The sequence below is a fragment of the Eptesicus fuscus genome, chromosome 9 (genome assembly GCF_027574615.1).
Source record: "Eptesicus fuscus isolate TK198812 chromosome 9, DD_ASM_mEF_20220401, whole genome shotgun sequence".
Lineage (NCBI taxonomy): Eukaryota > Metazoa > Chordata > Mammalia > Chiroptera > Vespertilionidae > Eptesicus > Eptesicus fuscus.
Window position 1 is genome coordinate 63652071 of NC_072481.1, and position 25285 is coordinate 63677355.

The window sequence follows — 25285 nt, forward strand, 5'->3', positions numbered from 1 at the left end:
GGGAACCCCCACCCTGATCCGGGACATACTTCAGGGCAAACCAGCTGGCCCCCACCCGTGCACCAGGCCTCTATCCTATCTAATAAAAGAGTAATATGCAGATTGACCATCACTCCAACACACAATATGGATGCCCCCATGTGGTCAAAGATCCTGCCCCCATGTGGACACAAGATGGCCACCACAAGATGGCCAGCAGGGGAGGGCAGTTTGGAGGCACCAGGCCTGCAAGGGAGGACAGTTGAGAGGGACCAGGCCTGCAAGGAAGGGCAGTTGGAGGTGATCAACCCTGCAGGGGAGGGCAGTTAGGGGTGACCAGGCCGGCAGAGGAGGGAAGTTGGGGACAAACAGGCTGGCAGGGGAGCAGTTAGACATCAATCAGGCTGGCATTGGAGTGGTTAGGGGGTGATCAGGCTGGCTGGCAGAAGCGGTTAGGGGAAATCAGGAAGGCAGGCAGGCAGGCAGGCAGGCGAGCAGTTGGGAGCCAACAGTCCTGGATTGTGAGAGGGATGTCCGACTGCCTGTTTAGGCCCGATCCCAGTGGAGGGGTCCCAGATTGGAGAAGGTGTAGGCTGGGCTGAGGAACACCCTCCCCCCCACCCCAGTGCACGAATTTCATGCACCGAGCCTCTAGTTATAGAATAAAATTCTTGTCTACAACTGAAAAGATTATATCCTATGTATTTATGTACTAGATATTACCTTATTAATATTACATATAATACATGATATTTTACTTCTATAATAGCATTTATTGAGCACCTATCACATGCCAGGAACTATTTCAAGTAATATATATATTTACCTAATCTGCTCAAACCCTATAAGGGTAAGTATTATTACCCCTATTTTACAGATGAGAAAAATAAGGCATAAAGTGTTTCTAGTATAGGTTTGAAGTGCAAATAACTTCCAATAGTACTCTAAGGAAAACCCTCTAATTAAGAGATTTGTTCCAGTCTATTTACAACTGCTTGTTTATGCCCCATATAAAACCTTATATTTAGGTATGCCAATAGAAATGAATGAAACAAATTAAAAATGCTGTTTTTATTCTGTAGTTCATTATCTGACTAATACCAACGTCCCACCATCTCTTTCATTCCTTTCCTAGCCTAATCAGGTTAACTGACCCTAGTTAAAAGCAATCTGCTATAAGACATAAGTGAAATCTGATTTTGAATGGATTTTCATAGAACGTATTAAAGCTATATGCAGAGAGCTAACACATTCCAGCTGTACAGAGAAATAAAAAATAAAAAAAAGAACTCCACTCAATGGCTAAGTTTCTCTTTACTGGAATAGCAGCAAATAAAGTAAACAAGTCAGTCTTCAACTTGGTCTTACATGGCATAAATACATGCTAAGTCAACCGTACCCTAAAATCACTGCGGCAACCACAGGAGCTCAAAAGAAACTCAAAATGAACACTACAACTCAATTCACTCTGCACTTAAAAAATGTGCTTTTTTTTTTTTAAATGGCTCACTTAAATCTTTAGATTGAATGGAGGAATTTAGGCACAAAATAATATCTTATAGCCTCAGGGGGATAATTAGGAATAAGAAGCCTGCCCCGATCCCACTTCTCGCTCTAAGCCTTAAGGCACATGCTCTGAGTCGGTCAGACTCCATGGAGAGTCCCAGCTCTGCTACCATGGGTCCTCCCTGCATCTCAGTGCATCTCTAGGTCACAGGATTATTGTTTGGATAAAACAGAATGAAGTGTAGAAATATATTTAAAAGTGGAGGTAACTGCCATAATTCTTAGTGATGCTGAGCATTACATTAGTTAACATATGGAAATATTCAATAAATCACTATACCACTACGAATTGTAGTTAACAAGTAGTACAGTTTGGCAACTAATAAAAACTCCATAAATGACAGCTCTTATTACTAGAGCTTGCACAGATTATATAAATACTTTTCCAAATGTTTGCTGACCAATTTATAGATATTTACAAATTTTCCATAAATGAATGTCTCCCAGTAAATTATTTATGCTCTTCTTAACAACTGCAGCATTTTTATAGTTAAAATGCAACATGATTTTAGTTGTTCCTCACAATTATCAAATTTTGCCTTTTTTTTCTGGAAATAATTAGAATAGAAAGTAAGGACTGACTCCAAAATACATTTTTCAACCTTTATAAGTGATGTTAGACTCTTTTAAAAAGCATGACACTCGCAGAAGAATAATATGCACACTTACAGAACTAGGTTATAAAGCAGCTATGAGAGAACTAGCCAGTACTGACATAAGTTCAATTTTTTGTTTTCTTGTGAAATATTCGGTTTTCTTCATTGAGATCCACACATTTCTGCCAAAGCAGTATTTTAGGGATTTTTCCCCCTCCGTATTTCCTCCCAACCTTGTGATTTTTACCCATAAAAATTAAAATGATTTTCAGTAATTGTTTAACCTTTTGCAAACTGAACTTGCATCTGTTATGTGTTGCTTGCCATGTCTAGTAACTAGTAATCTTGAAAAATTGTGCCTCAGGGACTGAAGATGTGTACTGTCCCACTTAACACATATGAAATAGAAAGTTGCCTTTATATCTTCATTTATATCTTTTTCTCAAGTGACAGTCCCCATCACATTTCTTTCTTGAGCTCCCTTTAGGGCTTCCTGAGGCCCTCTGCTGAATCTCCAATAATAGTACCTGCCACCCTAGTTAGTTTCTAATCTCCTACCCTTGTCACTGCTTTATTCATACTGGGCTACTACACACTGCATTGAAAACGAGAAATAGGACATGTTTTAATGACATAATTATATAATATTTTCTGGTGGGAGAGAGAAGGAATAATTAAAAACTAGATACTATAGTTCCAAAACTACAGTATTTTGACTTTTAAATGTGTACTTATGTATATAATGGACAGCAGCATATGTGCCATCTGATTTAGGTTATTAAAATTTATTTGCATCCTTCATGCAAGGATTGACTTTAGTGAAGAGGCAAGGCCCTGAAATTGTATGAAATAAGTCGTGTGTGTGTGTGGGTGTGTGTGTATGAGTGTGAGCATGGATGAGCGTGGGTGTGTGCATATAGTACATGGATAAGTATATTTTCTGAGAAAAGGGTTCACAGCACTTGTGAGATTCTCAGAGGGGCGTGTGAACCACAAAAGTTTAAGAACTGCTGCTCTGGAAGATATTAGGCACACTGAAAGTCAGACTGGACTATACAGAAAACAAAAACAAAATTATAATAGATAATCAATTAAAAATTGTTCCTATACTAAAAAAAGGGAAACTAATTAGAAAATTGAAATAGTAAATGGGGGGAAATCTCTCAGTGAAGTTCCCTAGTGGGTGTCTTCTCACTGGGAAAGATACCATTTTATAAAGGAAGCACTTACTTGTTCACCTCGGAGTCCTGGGAGGCCTGGATGTCCTTTGAGACCCTGAAAGGGGAAAATTGAAAACATGCTATGAAAAGTAAACCCATATAAGCCAAATCACTAAACCCAGTTTCTGGGTTGTCTTGTACCCCAACTTACAGATTCCTCATCAATATTAATGCAATCCTTACTAATTTATTTCATAAAAACTTTAATCTTTTTAATAAGTTTTAAATTTTTATTAAATAAATTCTTATTAATATTCTTTAAAAATTTGAGTATTATTTGAATTATTTGTTATTATCAACTAAAGTGGTAGCAAACTATAGAAGAAAGAGAAGCATCTTTTATAAAAGGCTGGTATCCCTCAATGGATTTGTTAAATTTTGCTAAACCTTTTCAAAAGTTGGTTTTAGTTCATTAATGCTAAAACAAAATGCCCTAAGACATAATCTGTTTGTAATTATCAAAAAAACTGGACCACATCCAGACAGTTTATCTAATTCCACTGTCGTGACACTCCATGAATGAGCTAAGACAAATGAAAGAGCCTGTTCACAAGTTCATCAAAAGGGGTTTTGTAAAGCTGTCTAAGAAATTAATAACAAATGTTATATGTCAATTATCTCAATTAAAAAATGAAATTAGTAGCTAAAATTCTAAATAATACAACCAAAATTAAGTATGAATTTTATCATTAACACCCAAAGATAAAAAATAGGTAATATCTGAACCGTGTCCAGCACGGCCAGTGGTGAACCTGAAGAGGGGTGGTGAAGGATTAAAGAAAACAGACAAGAGAATATAGCTGGGGCCAGGTGGGACACTGTTCTCGGATGGACAGACAGTGACACAGCCTGTAAGCCAAGTCTTTATTTTATAGTCAGATCCCATGAGGCAAAGCAAGGGCGTGGTCAAGATGTTTACAATGTTCTCGTGAGTTTCAAATCTACTTCATTACATGCACCTGAGAACTCTATCAAGCTTTGTTTTGGCAGCACTTGCTGCACCTCCCGAAGCCTACATCACTCAGCCACCTGGGACCATAGGTTCAGACCATAAGGTTAAGCTTAGAACCATATCCTTTGGCTATAATTGTGCTGGGCGGGCTTTGCCCTCCAAGCTGGGACCTGCACGTGCACGAGAGGACCATGCCCTCTTATTAGCCCGAGGCTTGAATCTGTCCAAATGCTGTAGCCGCTCTCCACAAATATCCTTTATCCTCTAGAAGGATTTTTTTCTGTAAGCAAAATGAAGGAAGCAGAAAGAAAGGACAGGAAGACATACTTTGGAGCTTATTTGTATAGCTCTAGTCAACAATCAATGAATCAACCTACACCCAGATTTTGAAGTATATAAAAGAACAGGATAAAGTTCCTTTTTTTAGAACCTCTTAAGATTTTAGGCAAACTATAACTCAAAAATCTGAAATAAATTATAGTTTAAAAGTATCAAAAACTTTGAATTAATATACTGCAAACTGAAGGTAAATTTTTGAAGTTTCAAATATAAAGTAATGGAATGAAAAGAGTTATTCAGGACTAACCACTGAAGGCATATCAACTTTAATTAATGAATTAGAGAAGGAAATTATACTTTGGTTAGATAATGGGGAAATTAGAATTGCCTATTTGAAAAATAAGAAAATTATTTAAGCAGCTTTTGAGATGTTAAACTTAACAGTAAAATGTTTAAGTAGAGAAGTCTCTTGAGAACTAGAGAGAAGACTAGAAAAAGTAAAAAAAACAAATTTAAAGACAAAGGTTTTTGTGTTATCTATAAGTTACATGTAAGCATATTCTTAACAAGGAAGTAAGAGAATTAAGAAAGAAGAGGACAAAGGAAAAGGCCTATCATCTGGGAGCTCAGTATTTCTTTGATTAGGCCATTAGACAGAGGTCAGAGAAGTGGAAATGAGAAAGGGAAAAGGGGATGGGGGTGGAGGAAGATACAAAGGAATTTCACTGAGCTAATATATGCCAGACGTTGTGCCAACTATTTCCAAATGCCTCAGATAATTCTATAGCAATTCTATGAAGTATTTTTCCCATTTCTACAGATAAGAAAACTGAATTCTGAAAAATTAAATGATTTGACCAATCATGATGGTAAGGTGAAATCATGTTGTTTTGCTAGTTAGATGTATCAAGAATTGAGACCAGCTGATGTGGCTCAGTTGGTTGAGTGTCTGTCCATGCATCAGAAAGAAACCTGGGTTGTGGGCTCGATCCCCAGTAGAGGGTGTGCAGGAGGCAGCCAGTCAATGATTCTCTCTCATCATTTATGTTTCTATCTCTCTCCCTCTCCCTTCCTCTCTCTGAAATCAATAAAAACATATTTAAAAAAATAATTAAGTAGCCTGCCCTTCTATTTACTTTATATGCTATAGTTGTCTGAATGCAGGCTGTCCTCATTCTTATCAATATGTTCAAACATTATAGACCACCAAGACAAATCAGCAAAAGTGATACAGTAGGCAGTTAGACAGACGTGAGCAGGGTCGGAAGGATAGGCCAGGTACAGAATAACCAGGGCAGAAAGCCCCAGTTGCCTAGCAACTGGCAAAACTGAGTATACTGCTGGTCATTCAGTTTAGACCCCCCTGACCTTTCATATCACTTGTCTCATGGGTTAGACCCTCCCCTGACCTTCTCTCCCGTCATGTTGCTAATCATGTAGTAGAACTCCTTAGAGGAGGGACAAGGTGGCCTGGAGAAGAGCCTCATGCAACTCCTATACAAGCCCTTGCATGACCACTTTCTTAAGCATTAAGCCCTCAGGACAATGAGGTTCTGGCTGGAATCAAATAATCTTAAGAACAAAGCCTCAGATCTGTTGACCACAGAGACAGAGTTTTGGTCAAACTAGAGATAACATTTAGGCCACAGTTATGTTTCAGCTCTAGGCCCAGAAGAGCAGCAAAACCAGATGAAGCAATGCCTGTGGCTGACATCAGGATCAGATGCAATGATTAATGACCCTCTACCCTAGCACTGACCACAACCCTGAAGGACACACCTGGAAAACTGATGAACATTCTATTGAAATCCTCCCCTGAGATCTCCCCTAAAATCCCTGCCTTTGGAAAACAGATAAAACCCCTTAAGACAAAGGACCCAATGTGGGTGCTTGAGCATGCCCACACCTTTCCCCACTCCCTTCTTTCCTTCTTTCTGTACTCTCTGGAGCATGCCCGCACCTTTTCCCCGCTCCTTCCCCCAGCCTTGTTTTCTTTACCTTTCTCTCTCCAAAAGAAGGGCCCTTCTTTTGCCTCTGTAACTTGTTTCCTGAGTCCACACAGCCCAGCTGGCTCACTTCTTCTACCTCTGTGACTTTCTAAATAAACTTCTGGTTACATTTGAGTTCTTGGCTCTGAATCTTTCTTAGCCAAACTCAAGGACCACGGTCTAACATCTGGTGCTGTTTGCCATTAACAAAAGGAGTTATATTTCATGAATCATGCTAGTATTAAAGCTACACACTTAACAATGGCATCTAATATACCCAATGTTTAACTGAATTTTGCTCTGAGTTTGTACATTTTTTTAAGATAACTAAAGATCAGCCTAATTACAAAATGAGACATATTGTTCTCAGTTGTCCAAATGTTATACAAGATTCTACAGATACTAGTAAAAATAGACGAAAAGCTAAGCTGTTTTCACTTTTTGTAACAGGAAATGAGAAATGTCCTCAGACAGTGGGGGTGGCTCGCTGGGATGGGAAAGCATTTCTAGGAGGGTGGGAGCTAACAGCTCCTAGGAGAGTGCCAGGAAGATGAGGAATGAGGAGCCAGGTGAGAGGCACAAAGGTAGACAAACTCTCTGTCATAAGCCTATTTCCTTTTCCTTTTATTTCTTAAATGTGTTTATTTATTCACTTACTTAGTTTTATTTCTGTGAACTCATGAGTCTAGCCAAATATTTTTCTTTCTTTGGCTACCATGTGATTTTTGACCAGAGTTTCTTCTCTCCCTAGCCCACGGTGAAACAGAATGCAGTGGTGGTACAATTTCTTCTTGAGCTTCCTTCCCCTGAAGCACTTTATAATAGTGAACTACTCGTGTTAATCATGTTATCTTCTGTATGCACAATTCCTTGAAGGGATTCTTCCTCATCCCCAAATAGTCATGATATTTTCTTCATGAGCTCTCTCCTACTCCACCTCAGCCATAACAGATGGCACTTGATCAAAGGGAGGCCAATACAAAGTCTGGTCAGTAGCCTATAAGAGCACCTGAAATGAAGAGTTTTATCTAAATAGAAATAAGTCAGATTCTCTTTCTTAAATTTATTTTTTTTAAAAAAGAAAGAGAGAAGGAAAGAAGAAGGAAGGAAAGATAGGAAAGAAAGAAGGAAGGGAGGGAGGAGGGAGGGAAAGTTACTTGGGTGGAAAATAAATTCTGAGTATTTAATATGATATCTCAATCCTCTTAATGTTGAAAGGTGACAAGTAAGAGAAATAATATCTTTTTGTTACTTTTCATGTAATATTATTACATCTGTAATATACTGGAATTAGCACCACTACTGTTTAAGGGCCTTCATTTATTCCCTAAATTTGTGACTATATAAACTCATTTATTTCTCTTTATACACTAGTCTATAAAGTTTTAAAAAGCAAAGGGAATAAGTTATTGGTAAAACTGCAAGCATTGGCAAAGTGCCAACCTAGGGATCTGCCATACTATTTGAATAAAGTAGTTTATATTGTCGTCTTTTGAAAATATTATTTGAGTTACTGTTCTCTATACTAACATAAGAAGAATAACAAAAAGTTTCCCATAAATAGTAACATATGATTTTTTTATAATGGACGTACTGAAAAAAGCTGATAGGAAAATTTATAAATTCTGCTTTAGAACAGATTAAAAACCCATTGCAATAAATTATAGAATTGTCTCAATTTTCATTCTGATGGAAAGTTGCCTTACCAAGAATGCCAATAATAATTGGGGATTAGAATCTAATTTGAATATAGAGACTTTTATTTTAATACTTATTTTAACAAGTATGTTATCCATAGGTGGGTATACAGGACAAAAAAAGGGGGGGGGGGGCATGCAATTGAATCAAACTCAGAAATATTTAGGAGTAAGAAAGATACAAATAAAACCATTACATACAGGCCATCCTCCTTTGCATGGCAGTATAGGACCATAAAACTGATCATACAAACTGAAACCATGCAAAGCAATCTTAAAAATGGGAAAAGTTACAATTGTTCTGTGACTTTTAAAAACTTCTGTCACAACTTAAAAATTCTGTCAGTTATATTTATATAGGGAAATAAAAATGATGACCACTAGGACCAGGTGAAAGGGCACAGTCAATTAAACCTAAAACACCAATGTTCATTCATTCACTAATATGTGCTTGCTATATGCCAGACACTAGTCTGAGATATCACAGACTGAATAAAGTACAGCCCTTGTACTTAAGGCCTTTTTCTAAATCCTCACCCAAGGATGCTTATCAATTTTACAGAAGAAGAAGAAGAAGAAGAAGAGAGAGAGAGAGAGAGAGAGAGAAAGAGACAGACAGACAGACAGATAGACAGACAGAGAGTAACATTGATGTGAGAGAGAAACATAGATCTGTTGCCTCCCATAAGCACCCCAACCAGGGATCAAACCTGCAACCTATGTATGTTCCCTGACTGGGAATCGAACACACAACCTTTTGGTGTATGGGACGACCCCCAAACCAAGTGGAACACCCAGCCAGGGCTGCACTTCAGGACTCCTAAATCATTCATATATGTCCTTTAAGCTGCTGCTACTGCACTGCTGTCTGAAAACCAATATTAAATTTTCTTTTTCTTTAATGTAATAACATTAGTTTACAGATGAGGTATCTGTTAAGTTTGTCCTACACAGCAGGACTCTTATCAGCAATGCCTTGAGGAATACAGAGAAAGGCCTGTCACCATGTTTTGGCCAAAATAGCCAGGGAAAGCTATGGCAACATTGAGAAATTGTGAGAAGATGGTCATAGCTGACTCAAAAAAAGGAACTCTAAGCAAGAATTCAGAATGAAATAAAAATCAACAACCATGGTAATGCAAGCACTTCTTGGGGCAAGGCAATGACTTTCCTAAATTCATAAGAATAAGGAGTTTAATTATATTTTTTACAAAATTGAATGGAAGAATGATCCCAAATAACTGCAGAGTTTGAGGAGACATAGAATGAATATAATACAAACCTCTCTATTTCACACACCTCCCTCTCTCTTGGCACATATTTTCCTCATGCACAAAACAGACTGCTGCCAACCTCTGTCCCCAGCTCCTCACCCTACTGACCCACTAACCTCCTTTAATTAGTACTTGGTGTTTACTTTGATCCCCTCAGCTTTTATTGTCTTTTTCAGCTAGGGCTCACAGAGAAACACAGCATAATAAACTAATCCTCAGAATGGCGCTACATGACAGATGACAGCATTTTCTGAGGACATGGAAAATTTTTAAAGAACTTCTGGAAACTAAGGGACTTTTATCCAAATGCATTTATCATTAATGTTAGAATGTCAATCAGAAGAGCCAGCCTAAGGGAAATATCTTTGGACACAGGGAAGTTTTCAAAGTCCCACAAATCCCACCACTTTGGCAACCGCCGGCTTGCCTGTGGGGAGGTTCAGTACTGTGCTGCCTTGTTCTCAGCTTCCCCTGTCATTAGTGGGAATGACAGCTTGCAGAGAAGATGGTCACAGTGGTGACAGCATAGCCCCTCAGCAGCAGCATTTGTATTAACCTGTCAGTCCTGCACTTAGACTGGGAACCAGCCCCAAATGAAACATAGCTCTGCAGATTTTCACAGGGATAATGGGCAGGCGAGAGGACCATCTATAGAATTAACTACGAAAAAATAGAATTCTTCTTATTTCTCTTTACAGATTTTATTCTAATCCAGATATACTTGTATTGTTGTCATCAATACTCACTACTAATGTCACTCCTTCATACTGTCCTTGCTTTAGACAGATTATGAAAAGCTGCAGTTTTTGAGTGACTGATAAATCACAGTGCATTCCATTTGATGTTTTCCTTTTCAACTTTATAAAGATACTAGAGGCCTGATGCACGAAGATTCGTGCAAGAACAGGCCTTCCTTCCCCTGGCTGCCAGCACCGCCTTTGCTCAGGCCAGAGCCGCCTTTTCGCTCTGGCCCAGAGCTGCTTTCCGCCTTCCCGCCTTCCCATGCTGTCCAGAGGCCCGGAGCAGCTGGGGCGGTGCAAAACGCCTGCGTCTTTGCCAGGATGATGACACAAGCATCCCGCCTGGCCCCCAGCAGCTCAGCGCCTGCGTATGCAAATTAACTCACCATCTTTGTTGGGTTAATTTGCCTACTCACTCCTAATTGGCTGGTGGGCATCGCGAAGGTACAATTTGCATCTTACTCTTTTATTAGTATAGATGGTGCACTTCTTATGTAGTGGAAATACTTTCTAAAATAATTGAAATATTTCCACCAAAACAGAATAAGAATTCACACTATTTATAATTATTACTAAAACCATAGTAGTCAGTATTTTTGATATGCAGAAAATGACTGCCATACATTATTTATTAACCCTTTGCACTCGCTTGCTTTTTTCTCGAGCTGCTACCAATGCTAACTGTGTCGAGTCACACTCAACATCTGAGTGCAAAAGGTTAAAACATGTTTTAAAAATGTGTGCATTATTTCACAACTGCTCTGAGTTATACCTTCCTGCTAAGATATGCTTAACATCTCCCATCTGGCTTATCCCCTGATCAACAAAAATTGCTCCAACTAAAAGCACTGTTAATGTTCTTACACTTTTAAATAGCAGACTTTCAATATTAATATAGCAACTGATCAACTATATTAAAAACCAATTTAAAATCCATCTGGAGTCCAAACTCAGAATTCTGACTTTTGTTTTCCATCCAATTCAACATGCACTCTGGATCAAACGTATCTGCTTTTTGGCACAAATTGAGACACTTAGTGGGAAGTGAAACATACTTCAGTTCCTAGGAAAATAAGAGTTATATGAAGGTAGGTAAATTGAAACAATATAGCATGTCAATCTGGAGAAGCACATTGCTTGTTAAAGATGTTAATAATGATTTTTTTAAAAGTCCAAGAGAGAGAGATAAAAGGGGGAAAAGAAAACAGCAAACCAAGAAAATCTATTGAAGAGTGAAAGAAAATATTGCTGCTGATTTACATGCTTTGTTATTTCTGACTCAATATTAATTCTAGTTTTCAAAACATTTTTCACATTAATCTTTTCTTTATCTCAATGGTTTTCAAGAGTTGTCAGTGTTATTTACACAACTTTCTTGCAGTCATTTTAAATATTACTTGAGTATGGTTTATATTAGAAGAATTATTCCTTTCCCAGAGAAAAGGAATAATGAAGTCATCATTATCTGTCATCCAAAACTATATTTGTTCCTTTAGCTTTCATGAAAAAAAATTTTTACTTCCTCTTGCATACATTCTTGAGATGGTCAGAATACTGAAAAACACATCTAACAAAAATTGGCTTAATGAACTAATTAATTAATGGGGAAACAGTACTCCAAGTTATTAACAGCACAGCCATGTGTCAAATAGGCCTGGATCTGAGTCTTAACTGTACTAATTAATAGTTGTGTGGCCTTGGATAAGTTATTTAACTCCTTTATACTCCACTTATTTATAACATACTGAACATAGTATCAATCTCAAAGAGCTGCAGAGAGACTGGAACACTGCACAAAATTTTATAGCAACTATTAATATTAGTAGTCATCGTTATGATAATTCATAAAATAGTTTAACAAATAAAAATATGTAAGAAACTTTATACTAATCAAAACCCTAGTACCTTATTCATCTCTTATAATATGAACAGAACAGTTAAATGCACAGTGAATTTAGTATCAGTAAGTTTTATCTCTTAATCTTTCCAAAACTCTGAGTGACCCTGAGCAATTCTCTTAAACTCCCTGGGCTTATCAGAGATATCTCACAACATGAATAACTTAACTTCTTATCTTGACTATAGAATTCATCTACCATTTTAGGGTTAGAACTGAAATGACAAGAGAATAGGAGTCCCCAGGTTATAGTTAATATGAACTGTTATTCTAGGTTCTACTAGCATAGATCCTGTTTGCAGGAAGTAAATCTGAGCATGACCTCGGTAGTTCAAAAATGAATCAAAATTAGTAAATTCCATAAACAGCTAATAATTTACTCAAAGATTCTACCCAATAATCATTTCCCCTTTCACATAAAGGATAGGAACAGTCTACCAAGCTCATTTTGAATGTATTTCTATTGTACATTCCTATTAAAGTAAGATATGCACATAGACTGTGATAAAAACTTGTTCCAAGCCTGCTTATGTGGAAAATCAGTTTAGGCTTAGATTGAGTCCTTATGTCCTTTTGCTGGCAATACTTGTTCTTTAAAAAAAAAAAATCTGTATATAGTTTCCACTATAGGTCCTCTGAAAAAGGAGAAAACTTCTCAGAAAAAGCTACAAAATCATCTCAAATATTTCAACACTGTCCTGAATGACTTTCAAATCATAGTAAACCATGGATGTTTCATTTACCAGGAAGTAATTTAGTTTCTAAGTACCTTCAACTAAATCTTCCCTAGAGAAAATTCAGCTACAGCTGATAATTGATAATACAGCAATATCCCTGATTTCTATAGGATCTATTTCTATGAGTTAACAATAAAAGCCCAGATTTTATAAGTTTTAAAAATCATACTGCAGAAAAAGGAGTCTGTGAAAGATGCACAACCCCCCCCCCCAGTTTGTTTAAATTAATGCTGTTTCATTTTACTAGATTTACACAGAGTAAACAAAAACATTCTTAATGTTTTAAAATACTGATGGGACAAGATCCATATATTATGTGCAGAGGGCTTTGGAAGCTAACATATTGTGCTTTAAGTAAATACAATTTCAAGTTTCAAATGATAATCTGCTCTAATGGTTAACATTAATCTGTTAAAACTTTCTCTATAAAGATCCTCTTCTACATAATAATCATTCAACTTTTACTTAGTATTTTTCTTTCTGGATTGCTAATTTCATCAGCCATAGGCATAATCTAACCTCAGAAACTAATAATTAGTTTGTTTTTCTCTCAGATGCAGTTATTATTTAGGGTGAAATAACTATACTTAATATCAAATGAACAATTAAGATAATTTCTGTATTATGAGATTTTCTTTGTTTGATGCCCTTCATCAGTACAATTTCCTCAGAGGTATCCTTAGTGGTCGGAGATATGCTAAGTAGCATTAATCAAGCAAATTCATGACTGTATGTCATGACCAATTCTGTTAGAAATGATCACTCTGCAGTTTCATGTCTCCATGGGAGCAACCAGCAACCTCAAAGGAGTTATCAGATTCTAAGTACCATCTAGGATGAAGACTAGTCTGAGGACCATAAGAATAATGGTGTGGTGTGGTGTGGTGTGGTGTGGTGTGGTGTGGTCATGGGAGGAAAACTACTCCATGAGATCACAACCTTTTTCATCATTTAACAATTCAGCCCTTAGCCAGGGTTTTGAAGAAAAACAAACAAGGTCAGGATCCTTTCCAAAACCAGATAAATAGCTGATGGTTAACATTTATTAAGGGCTTGCTATTTGTCTGGCAGTATAGTGTATGGATTATCTCATTCCACGTTCTTAAGAACTCCCTATGAAGTGGGTAGTATCATCTTCAAATCTTAAAGATGAGGCAACTAAAGCTTAGAGAGGTTAGGCAACCTACCCAAGGTTTATGGGAACCAGAAAATAGCAGATGGAATTTGAGCCAAGTAACCAGAGCCTGGCTATCACCTCCAACCTAAATCTCCCGAGAGGGAAGAAATATGACACACTAAAACCCCAACACAGCTAATGTTTATATGTATTTAGACACCCATATAATGTCAAATACTGCCCTCCAATATGCCGGGGCTCTTAATAGCTTAGAAAGAAATGTTGTGTCTTCCTTATCCCCTGTAGAAAATCAACAACTCAATGTATTGAGGGGAAACAAGTTGAATATATAGGAGAAAATGTACACAACATATTTTTATGAAATAATTAGCATAGCTGTGCTAGTATTTCTTTTAACCTCAGAGAATGCTTAGTCACATGGGTGTGACTACCGTGCTGTAGTTGCCATCCCCATTCCTCACTGCCACCCCTCCCATCAGGCTTCACGTTTGTATATATATCATGGCACAGATTATTATTTCCTAATAAAATAGGAACCCCTTTAAAAAAAAAAAAAAGCCAAGTGTATTACCTGTAACCAAATATAACTCCTTTGGACATATGAAACTTTAAAAGTGACTTCAAAGTTTCAGAAGTAGGTTCTTTCCTAATATAATTTTAAAACATCTTCCATATTCTATCAGTGACGTTCTCATCATTAACTGAAGGGTTTTATTTTCCTTTTCATACAACCCTGGCTTGTGTGGGCACCACTTCCCTGGATTAGGACAGCATCCTAATTCCTACTGCCGAGAAAAGAAATTTAAAACATTGGCTTTAAGCTCAACTGCCAAATGAGATCCAGGAACGGAAGAGCTCCTAGAGTCAGGACAACCTACTTCTGTCAAAGTAAAACTGCATCTTACCTTCTCACCTTGCACACCAGGGGGGCCCATTAATCCAGACAAGCCTTGATCACCCTAGGAACAAAACACAGGTTCAATGGTATAAAAGAGGATTGAAAATTAGAATTCCCTTGCGACAGGATTTCATCTTGGGTGTCAAGATCTTAACTGCATTCATTTCTGATCTTCACAATCTGACTCAAGTTCCAGGTTGTTTCTGAGAACTTTTGACAGCTTTTCTGAAGCTCCCGGGGCCTTTTCATCCAATGCTGAGCACCTGGACTGCGCTTCCCCACCTCCGTGGTCCTGCACCTTTTCCCTCTGATGTCCTTTTCTCTAGGAATGAACTTACTCCCCCAATTCCCACTGCTCCAAGGTTTACCGCGTTTTAAAAACGAAAGTTTACTTTAAAATTCTACAAGCACTTGATGTGGCACCTGTCCTGCTCTTTTTGGGAGGACCTACAGCCCGAGGGGTCTCCCATGTGCAACCTTGAACCTCATGATGCGGGGCTGTGGAGAGCAGGGCTGCGTTTCTGTAGTCCCCCCCGAAAGGGGCATTTCCCCTGGCAGGACTGCAAGGGCGCCTTCCCTGCAAACGCACCACTAGAGCGCAACTACAGTGGAAAATGACCAGGAGGGCCCTGTGTTTGGCCCAACAGACCAAACTTCACCAATTAGGCCCCTTGGTTCCCTCCTCCCCCAACTCCCATGAGGGCTGCCAGCCCGACTTGGGGTAGGAAGGGGAGAGTATAGGGGTGAAGTGGGCGGAATTGAGTGGGGGGGGGGGGAAGCCTGTCAAAAAGGAATGGGGGGGGGGGAGGGATATTATACCTGTTTTCTCTAGGTGCACTTTTTCGTTACCTCCCTTACTTTCCCTTTTCCACTGCAGCAATTTACTGGGCAAAAGTTTATATATATTTATTTACATATATATGGTGTTTGAAAGAAAAAAGGGTACTTAGGTAATAATCCAAATAAACCCCTTAGTGACTATTTATGCTCTGTTTAGTTTTTAGTGCATTGTCTATTTTAATATGTCATCAACTTAAGCAGTCAGAAAAGGATGTTTCTAATTATTAACAATGGAGTGCTTTTCCACTTGTTCTAATATTCATTTTAATGCACCTTCTCAATGATTTCAGATGTCTTCCATTTGCGATGGGATGATACAGATTTATTTTACATTTATTACTCTGATAGAGGAAACAGAAAACTGCAGTAGGAAATAGGAGCTCATCTCCTTCCATTAGCTCTAATCATGGGTGGATTACTTGATTCCCCTTCAAAGTTTTTCTATCTGAAAAATTAGAATAATATCTTACATGTCTTATGGGAAAGGAAAAATTACCATTATTTAAGTTATCTTGGCTTGCTATGAGATCCCAAAAGGACTTAAACACTTATCTATGCACTATGAGAGATATTCTTTAGTGGGTATTACATTCTGAAGGACTAGCCCCTGCATTGCTTTTATTATTTCTTTATTAACCATATATTTATTGTAAAAATGGCTAAATAGAATTCAATTGTTTCCCAATGCCCCTATACGCCCACCAATTTAATATTTATATTTTATTTGTATTCATATTATGTATATCACTAATATCCTGACTTGAACCCAATTTAATATAAATATAATTTCTAAGAAGTTGTTTTTAAATTTTACCATTTTAGAAATATATCTCAGTTTTAAAAGATGGATTTCACTTAAAGCTCAATGGTAACTTGCTATTAAATCCTATATCTTACTATAGTTCTCCTTTTTAGTATTATCCACAATTAGTATATAAGTGACTCAAAAAGTAAAAAAAAAAAAAAAGACTGACATACTTCCAAGCCCCCACTCCCAAGCTGAATCAGTCTGTATTCTATATAAATACTGAACACATTCTGAACCACCATATATTTTGTACAGAGAAGCCACCTAAATGCTTAATTTGAGGACTTTATTTAATGCAGTCACCAAAAGAGAGTGGAACTCTAATTTCTGAAATTTCAATAAGAAATTAAATGTCCTATATGTAGACATTTTAAAAGATAGCATTTTTGTTTCTTGGACTGCATATTTTTTCCTTGTAATAATTAAGGGATCAATTAAATTCCCACTCCCTTTCTAAAGTATTTAGATTCAGTGAACTCAGTTCCATCACAGCAATAAAGTCCTTAAGATATTTTTTTTGCATTTTGAAATTTTTTATTAACAATTTGGCCCAGATATCCTAAGCAGCAGTCAGCTCAACTGTCTTTAAAATCTTCTCCAAACTTTACACATTTGATAGCATTGTTTATACACAGAGAGAAAAGATATGAGGTTAAGCTATTCTATCTCTTTCTCTGCAATTTGTCATCTCAAAGTACATATCACTGGGACCTGTCATGTCAATAGTTGTGGCTTTACTCATACTCATAATATTTCATAAGGAGGGACTCTTTGCCATAATGAAGCACCCTTTCAATACTGTTGGACCTTGATGTAATTTAATTCAGGTGCCACTTCAGCAGTGCCACCAGGGGCACCTAAGTGTGCCCTAAGGAGCTGTATCCATTCATTCGGGCTGATGTAACATATCACTCTGGGGGTGTTGTAAGCAGTAGATATTTATTTTCTCAAAATACCAGAAGTGAGACGTTTGAGATGAGAAAGTACTTAAGATTTTAAATTATTATTTTTTGTTTTACTTGTCAATACTAGCATATCTGTAAAGTCCATTAATATGATGTGATATTTTTTAAGTTTAAAAGACTTTATAAGCCATGTGAAAGATCAGCTTTCAACCAGGAACCACCCAAGTATTCAGGGATTTTAAAAGTTTGTGAATATATACCACATAAACATAAACATCCTTTAATTGTATCACATTCATCAAGTGCTTGTCTAAATAAAGCTTCCAGATGTATTCCTTAAGACTCATTTTGTAATTCATCCGCATTTGAAAGCAGTAAGCTCCTCCTAATAAAAATGTGTTGCTATCTTTACATTAAAACATTAGTTTCTTTCTACCTAAACATGTGTGTGTGTGTGTGTGTGTGTGTGTGTGTTCGAGAGCATTATGATAAAATAAAAAGCATATTAGACTAAAAGTCAAATAACTCAGATATATCATTAACTCTGCATTTACTATCCATGTGATGAATAGCGTAAATTCTATGAATTCAATTGGAAACAAGATAATTATGATTACTGCACAATTTCTGTGGGACCTAAGATAAAGTATGTAGAACTATCCTACAAAAAGGTATAAAATTGCACTGGAATTTATGTATTAGTATGTACATGCATATAAACAGTAAAATTTTTGAGGTTAGGATTATATCTTGTTCAATTTTTTTGCCCCACTCATCCCTAATTAGCTGGTAGTACAATGGCAGGCCACAGTAGACACTAAAAAAAATTTAATGCTAAGATTGAGATTAATGATAATATTTACTTAATTCATCAAATATTTCTTCCTTCATTATAATGCAACTAGAAGCCCCATGCATGAAATTCATGCATGGGGGTGGTGGGATCCTTCAGCCCGGCCTGTGTCCTCTCGCAATCTGGGACCCCTTGGGGAATGTCGGGCCTAAATTGGCAGTCGGACATCCCTCTCGCAATCCGGGAGGCTGCCTGCACCAATGATCATACTTTTCATACAGGTGGAAGGCATCTTGCTGTTGTATTGGCAGCTACATTTTTCCCCCCTGATTATAAAACGTAGTACAATAACATGATCTTTCTGAGGCAGTAGTATCATTTTCCCCATCTTATGGGTGGAAAAACTGAAGCAGAGAGAAGTTAAGTAACTGGCTTTGTCACACAGTTATAAGTGTTAGAATTTGGGCTGACCACAAAATGTGCGAGCCAGAGTCCATGCATGTCATCGCTGCATCATCCTGTTTTTTCAGTGTTAGAGTAGCCTTGCCAGGTTTTAATTTTTAAATCTAAGAGACTGTTCCCAATATATAGGGTAGGGTCCCTAGGCCTGGCTGGAGATCAGGGCCATCTTTGGGGTGACCGGCGGGCGGGGCAATAGGGGGGGCCCCTGCTGGCACCCGCCTTGGCTGGCAGCCTGGCACCACCCGCTGGGTGGCCTCACCCCCTGATTGCCACTGCTGGTCACCTCCCTCTCGGGGAGCAAACGCTCAATGCAGGAGCTGCTCCTGACTGGTCAGTGCGCATCATAGCAACCCATCATTCCAACGGTCGTTCCACTGCTTGGTCGATTTGCGGGTTTTATTATATAGGATAGTTTCCTATCTTCCCTGTCTGATGACAAGTAAAGTCTCAAAAAGAGATAAAAAAGATAAGACAATTTTTAAATGCTTGATATATATCACCATGATTTTATTTCAGGAATAAATAATTACCTTTTGTCCAGAAGTAGCCTGACCTGGGGAAAATCCTGGATCTCCTTTGGGGCCCTAGATAAAACAGTTATGAAACACTTGGTGAAGCACAGATTACACATATTACACATCTTCAGTTGTAGCAGAAGTTATACACATTACATGGTATTAAATTATTTTAAAGTGAGATGGGCATGAATTATTTATTTTTAATGTATATTTTTCTTAGCTTTATGTTTAAATGTTGAAAAAGATTCCTCAAAATTCCCCAGACATAGCTGATTTATTTACTAAAGTTATACTAATACTGAATCATCTTTCTTCAAAGGACCTATGTAAAGGTTCTATTAAACTTTCCATTTTTGTGACATATTGAGTTTAGTTTCTATTTAAGCATTGGTACACTAGTTACCTTCCGTAAAAGAAACCTGCTTATATAATTCATAAAATTTTTAGCTATCATTCCAAGTTTAAATATTTTCTAAAATCTTGCAATGTATATACATTACTTTTAGAATAAAAAATAAACCAAAAAATACCTCTAATTGCCAAAATTGTTTTTATTCTGCTATAAAAATAGGTACTTTTTATACTCCAGTAATCTTTATCTTTTATGTTTTAAGAAAAATATGACATTAGGTTTCAACCAAAGTTCTTGGTACAATATTAATCTTTCTTGCTAATTTTTCTTATGATTACTTACCAAAGTACCTCCTTTTCTAACTATTTCACACCTCATAAAATAAGAGGCCCCAATTGAGAGATTCTTTATAATTCAAATTCTGATTTCATTACCCTTCTCAACTAATCATGCTTTTCCATTTCTAGAGAGATCTAAATGCTACTTTAACTCTATGGGAAATAGGAAAATAGTCGCGTCTTCTTTCACAGGGGTGCTTTCCAATAGTACTAGAACTGACCGATGACAGAAGGACGACCAAAAGAAAAGCCATTCACATTCAACATTAAGTCTTTTCACTTTACAAATGAGAAATGAGTCTTCATTGGCAAAGAATCCTATATTCTAGAGTGGAAGAAAATTTTTAAAGAAAAGGTTGTTTTCCAGGCTGACCTCTTCCCTTTCATAGCCATCACCACTTCCCCCACGAAGGCTATAATTTCAGATCATTGGTTACAAGATTATGGAAGATGAGAAATGGCTTTAGTGATATCTCAAAATTTAAAAACTCAGCTCTTCATCAGAGAAAAAAAGATAATATACTTAGAATTTGTGAGAGATATTAAGAGCTTATCTAATGAATCAAATTTTATAGATAAAGAAGCAATGAGATCCAGAAAGATTAATTGAATTGGTTAAGATCACTTGGAAAATTATTGGCAAACCAGATCACTTTTCTTTCTCATTATCACAATGTCTAGTAAATAAAAATATTACTTATTGATTTTAACATAGTTTAAGCTTCTATTATAACACCTAACCAACTGATTTGAGGTAAGAACTTAAGAAATAATAGCCCTTGAGAAATCTGAATATAATAAAATCCTTTGTAGCTGATGTTTTTACTTATACTAGTAAAACTCAAGTTAAACATTCTTATTTTTAGGTCCTATCTGAATTTTCTATTATTTATCAACTTTCTTAATATCATTTTCATTTAGATTTCTTAATATCTTTCACTAATTTGATATTTCATCCTCCATTTTAAAAAATTTAAAAAGTGGGAAAGCCCTGACTCATGTAGTTCAGTGGTTAGAGCATCAGTCTGGGTTCAATTCCCAGTCAGGGGCTCATACCTGGGTTGCAGGCACATGCAGGAGGCAACCAATTGATGTGTCTCCTTCACATTGATTTTTTTTTCCCCTCTCTCCCCTTGACCCCCCAGTCCCCATCCTTTCCACTCTCTAAAACTAATGGGGGAAAAATATCCTTGGGTGAGGACTAACAAACAAACAATAACAATAACAAAAAAAGAGTAGGGAAAGTAATTAAGCAATCAAAATTAGATTTAAAGGGAGAACTTTCTCTTATTCATAAGCTTTATAGATTGGGCAACATATTTATAGAGCTACATGTCAAATCTCTTTTATTCCCACACAAATACGCTTGCATATTTTATCAACTTGTGTTCTAGCACCAGAACTGCAAGTCAGCATGAAGTCAGCTTTGAACCTGGCCAGTTGTGGGTTAATCCTGGTATAAAATGCATACAGTAAAGATTATTGAACATGCCAACTTTACCTGAAATGTCAAAGAAGTAGAGCATACTCTCTGCATTGAAGGAGAATACTCCAAAATTACTTACTTACATAGTCCCTCATTTTCTATTAATTCTATAATTCCGGACACACTTTAAGTCACACTTGACTGGCTTTCAAGTCCTCCTTGGAATTAAATATAATGTTTATAAATTAATTAATCATAACTGACTTTGACTTCAGTACTGACGTCTGCTTACTACTACATGTCTTTTGTTATAAGAGCTATATATCCTTTTGAGTATGAGTAAAAGGAAGTTGCCTGCCTTTTACAACTTTTTAAAACTCAAAGGATCCCAAAGTCCCACCTGTCCCACCGAGCTGCTATAGAGTCTAAAATCCTCATTGTCAGAGTAACTCTTTTGGGCTGTCATTGGATCTCCAGAGGGCCCTTTGTCTAGGTAGGGAACCTCCCTAAGGTGCTAGACTCATTAACATGTTAGGACAGATTTATAAGATTATATGATGAAAAGAGCAGTGGGATTTGGAGTGAAAAGACTGAACAGGTCATTTAATCTTTCTGAAATTGAGATTAATCCCCTGTAAAAATAATAGTAGTAGTAGTAGTAGTAGTAGTAGTAATAATAATAATACCTACTAGATTAGCTGGCAAGATTTAGGATCAAATTCTATATAGATTATAAAAATATTAATGTTAAAAATAAGACTAAAGACAATCATTAAAATAAATTTTACAATTATTGCCATCTTGAAAAGCAGGCAACACAACTCTTGAATGAATTACTGATAAAGCTGCAAAGTTTCAGTGAAAAGAATTTGGAACTAAAAATTTCAGAGTATGGATGAGCTAAATTGTGAGAGTACCATAAAGGAAACACTAAAAAGCATGATCTTGAGGTAGCATCACCTGAATATTCTTAACTTTAACATTACTGATAACCACACAAGCTCCATAAGTATACTCTCTAACCAACACTTCCTATCTTTTTTAGCTCACAGAGTGGCTAGAATTCAAGCAGAAAACCAAAGATCTTTTGGCTAATGGTGTCAGAGGACAGAGTATGGGACTACCAGAATGACTATAAATTGAAGGAGAAATTCGAAGGAAGGAGGAAGGAAGGGAGGGAGGGAGGGAGGCAGAGAAGGAAGGAGGGAGGGAGAGAGGGAGGGAGGCAGTTTCCCCCAAAACCTGGATATAGACTCTCTTCAACACTTGGCTGATCCTGACATGTGATAGATTCCAAAGAGCTGGGCAGAAAGCAAAAACCAGAAGGCTAAAAGAATTGAACATAAATTTCAGCAGCTGGCCACATTAGGAAAACAGTTTGGGGTTTGAGCCATATCAATTAGCGGGACATGGTAAATACCTTATAAACTTTAAAATAGCTTAATCAATACAACACATTTCGATACTGTCTTAATGTATTTTCATTCATAAGGGCCACAAGACTTTTATTTTATTTTATTTAACAAGTAATAAATGTGGTATTTTCAGTACAAGTTGCATTTCTAATTGGCCTAGCCCTAGCCCTTTAATAAGTAGCTCCTCCAAGAAAAGGGAATTATTATTTTCTTAAGTATATGTACAAGCATTCTACCAAGTATTTTATGTGCTTCATATCATTTAACTGATGAGGTACCTTTTGATTCTAACAATTTTAATAAAGCACATTAATTCTAATATGTTTGTAAAAAAGGTTCCATAATGTGTCACATTTCCCCTTTCAGTTAAACCTTTTTAGATTTGCAATTGCCTTAATTTGCTCTTTCTACAGATTCAGGTAACCCCCTTAGGAAATGGACAGATGATTCCTTGTGCGAGGGGCAAGATGACTTTTTATACAATTTTCTTAAAGGCCAATAATTCTACATATGTTATTCTTGCTAAACAATAACTGAGAAAAGAAAAATAACTGGAATTGTCTTTATATTCTAAATTCCTCTATTTTAAAAGGAACCTTTATTCCCTGAAGGAAAATCAATCCTGTGACTATGTGTCAAAATTTCTTGTCAAGAGCATGCAATCTGCTTTTCTTCATTGCCTTGAATAAGTATTCTAAGAGGATTATAAAGTATAAAGCTTGATTGTTGCATTAATTCTGATTAGTGTAAAATGCATGTTAAATATCTAGGAAAATTGGTTTTATAAAACCACACACTGCAAGCTTTATTTGATGCCTTTAAAACAGAGTGGTAATTTTTAACACCTGTCACAAATCTAATGTTCAGTTATGTACAGTTAAAACAAATCATGGGGAAAAAATCATGGGCAGTTTGGACTATTTTGGACATAATTATCATGTTTTAAAATTATTATATATTAATTAATTTTTAATATTCAGGTTTATAAGATTAAGTCCCCATGAGGTCTAAGTAGTTGCTTTAAAATTAAAAGTAGGTTTTTAAAAATTCCTCATATATGGGTTCATAAAATATTTTTATTAGTGAATAGCTATAGTCAAAATCATGTCCACACTACTACTAAATAGAATACTGAAGAAAAAATTCAAATTTTCATCTCTCTGAGATCATTTAACCAAAGACACATATTCATACTGATCAATACTAAAAAATACACTGTTTTTAATCTTGGGACAATCAAAATTTTTATTTGATACAAAGTTCTTTATCTTCTCAAATACTGTCTCCTAAATATGTATTCACATTGTAAGAAGTCAATTAAGTGAAAGGCTCTCCACTATATTTTCATCTCTCCTCACCCTATTCTCCGTATTTATTATTTGTTTTGAATACCTAATTATACAACCATGTGGAAATTGCCCTGGCCCACTTCTGCCTTCCTTCGGGTAGGCTGTTAGCAGGACTGTAAGTCCCGGGCACTTCAGCCCTGTGGAGAAGCATGAGCTGGGCCTTTATAGCTACTTTAACCTTTGACTAGTCTAAATATCTTCCAATTCCTCACATGAAGCTTGAAGGACTCAGGAATCACACATTACAAAGCAAACTTCGGGATTCTTTAGGTCATCTGTCTTTCCTTCCACTGTTACACATTCAGACTTGAGTTAAAAGAGTCTTTTCCTCTTTGAGGCATTTTTATTGAACTTAAGAAAGTATTAGCAATGATGAGAAGCTTTAGAAAATATGGATTTCAATTATCCTAGCTGTATGCTATTTTATTACTTATTAATAACTAGAGGCCCGGTGCACGAAATTCGTGCACGGGGGTGGGGTGTCCCTCAGCCCAGCCTGCACCCTCTCCAATCTGGGACCCCTCAAGGGATGTCCAACTGCCTGTTTAGGCCCGAACCTACGTAGGATCGGGCCTAAACAGGCAGTCGGACATCCCTCTCACAATCCAGGATTGCTGGCTCCGAACTGCTCACCTGCCTGCCTTCCTGATTGCCCCTAACCACTTCTGCCTGCCAGCCTGATCACCCCCTAACCACTCTCCTGCAAGCCTGATCAATGCCTAACTGTTCCCCTGCCGGCCCAGTCGTCCCCAACTGCCAGCCCGGTCACCTCCAAATGCTCTCCCCTCCATATTACCTCTTTAGTAGATAGGGTTTTTTTCTTTAACATATTGGACAGTGTACCTGCCATGGTCTTCACAAACCAGTAAAAATGTAAACCCAAACTAAAAGTGTCATAAAATAAACTTAAACAGGAATTTCATGAGACCTTAGAAAGGTGATATGATGTGGTTGTTTCTTCCTTTTTTCCTTCTTACTTCTTCTTGATGTTTCAACTTTTGTCTTTTCTTTCTTTTTTCCTTTTATTCCTTTTCTGTCCTCTCTTTCTCTTAACTTTTCCATTGGTAGAATCATCAGTACTTGAATCTGTCTTGCTTCCAGAAGACGAAGAAGAGGGA

General features: G+C 37.0%; 1 protein-coding gene across 1 annotated transcript in view; it reads right to left on the minus strand.

Annotated features, from left to right (window-relative positions):
• COL24A1 (collagen type XXIV alpha 1 chain) overlaps positions 1 to 25285 on the minus strand; it is a 318617-nt gene that overhangs the window by 248814 nt on the left and 44518 nt on the right. Inside the window, exons 6-8 of the mRNA XM_054721397.1 lie at positions 19300 to 19353; positions 14969 to 15022; positions 3372 to 3416 (exon numbers count right to left, since the gene is read on the minus strand). Of these exons, the coding sequence (XP_054577372.1) occupies positions 3372 to 3416; positions 14969 to 15022; positions 19300 to 19353 (153 nt within the window). The remainder of the gene's footprint in view (positions 1 to 3371; positions 3417 to 14968; positions 15023 to 19299; positions 19354 to 25285) is intronic.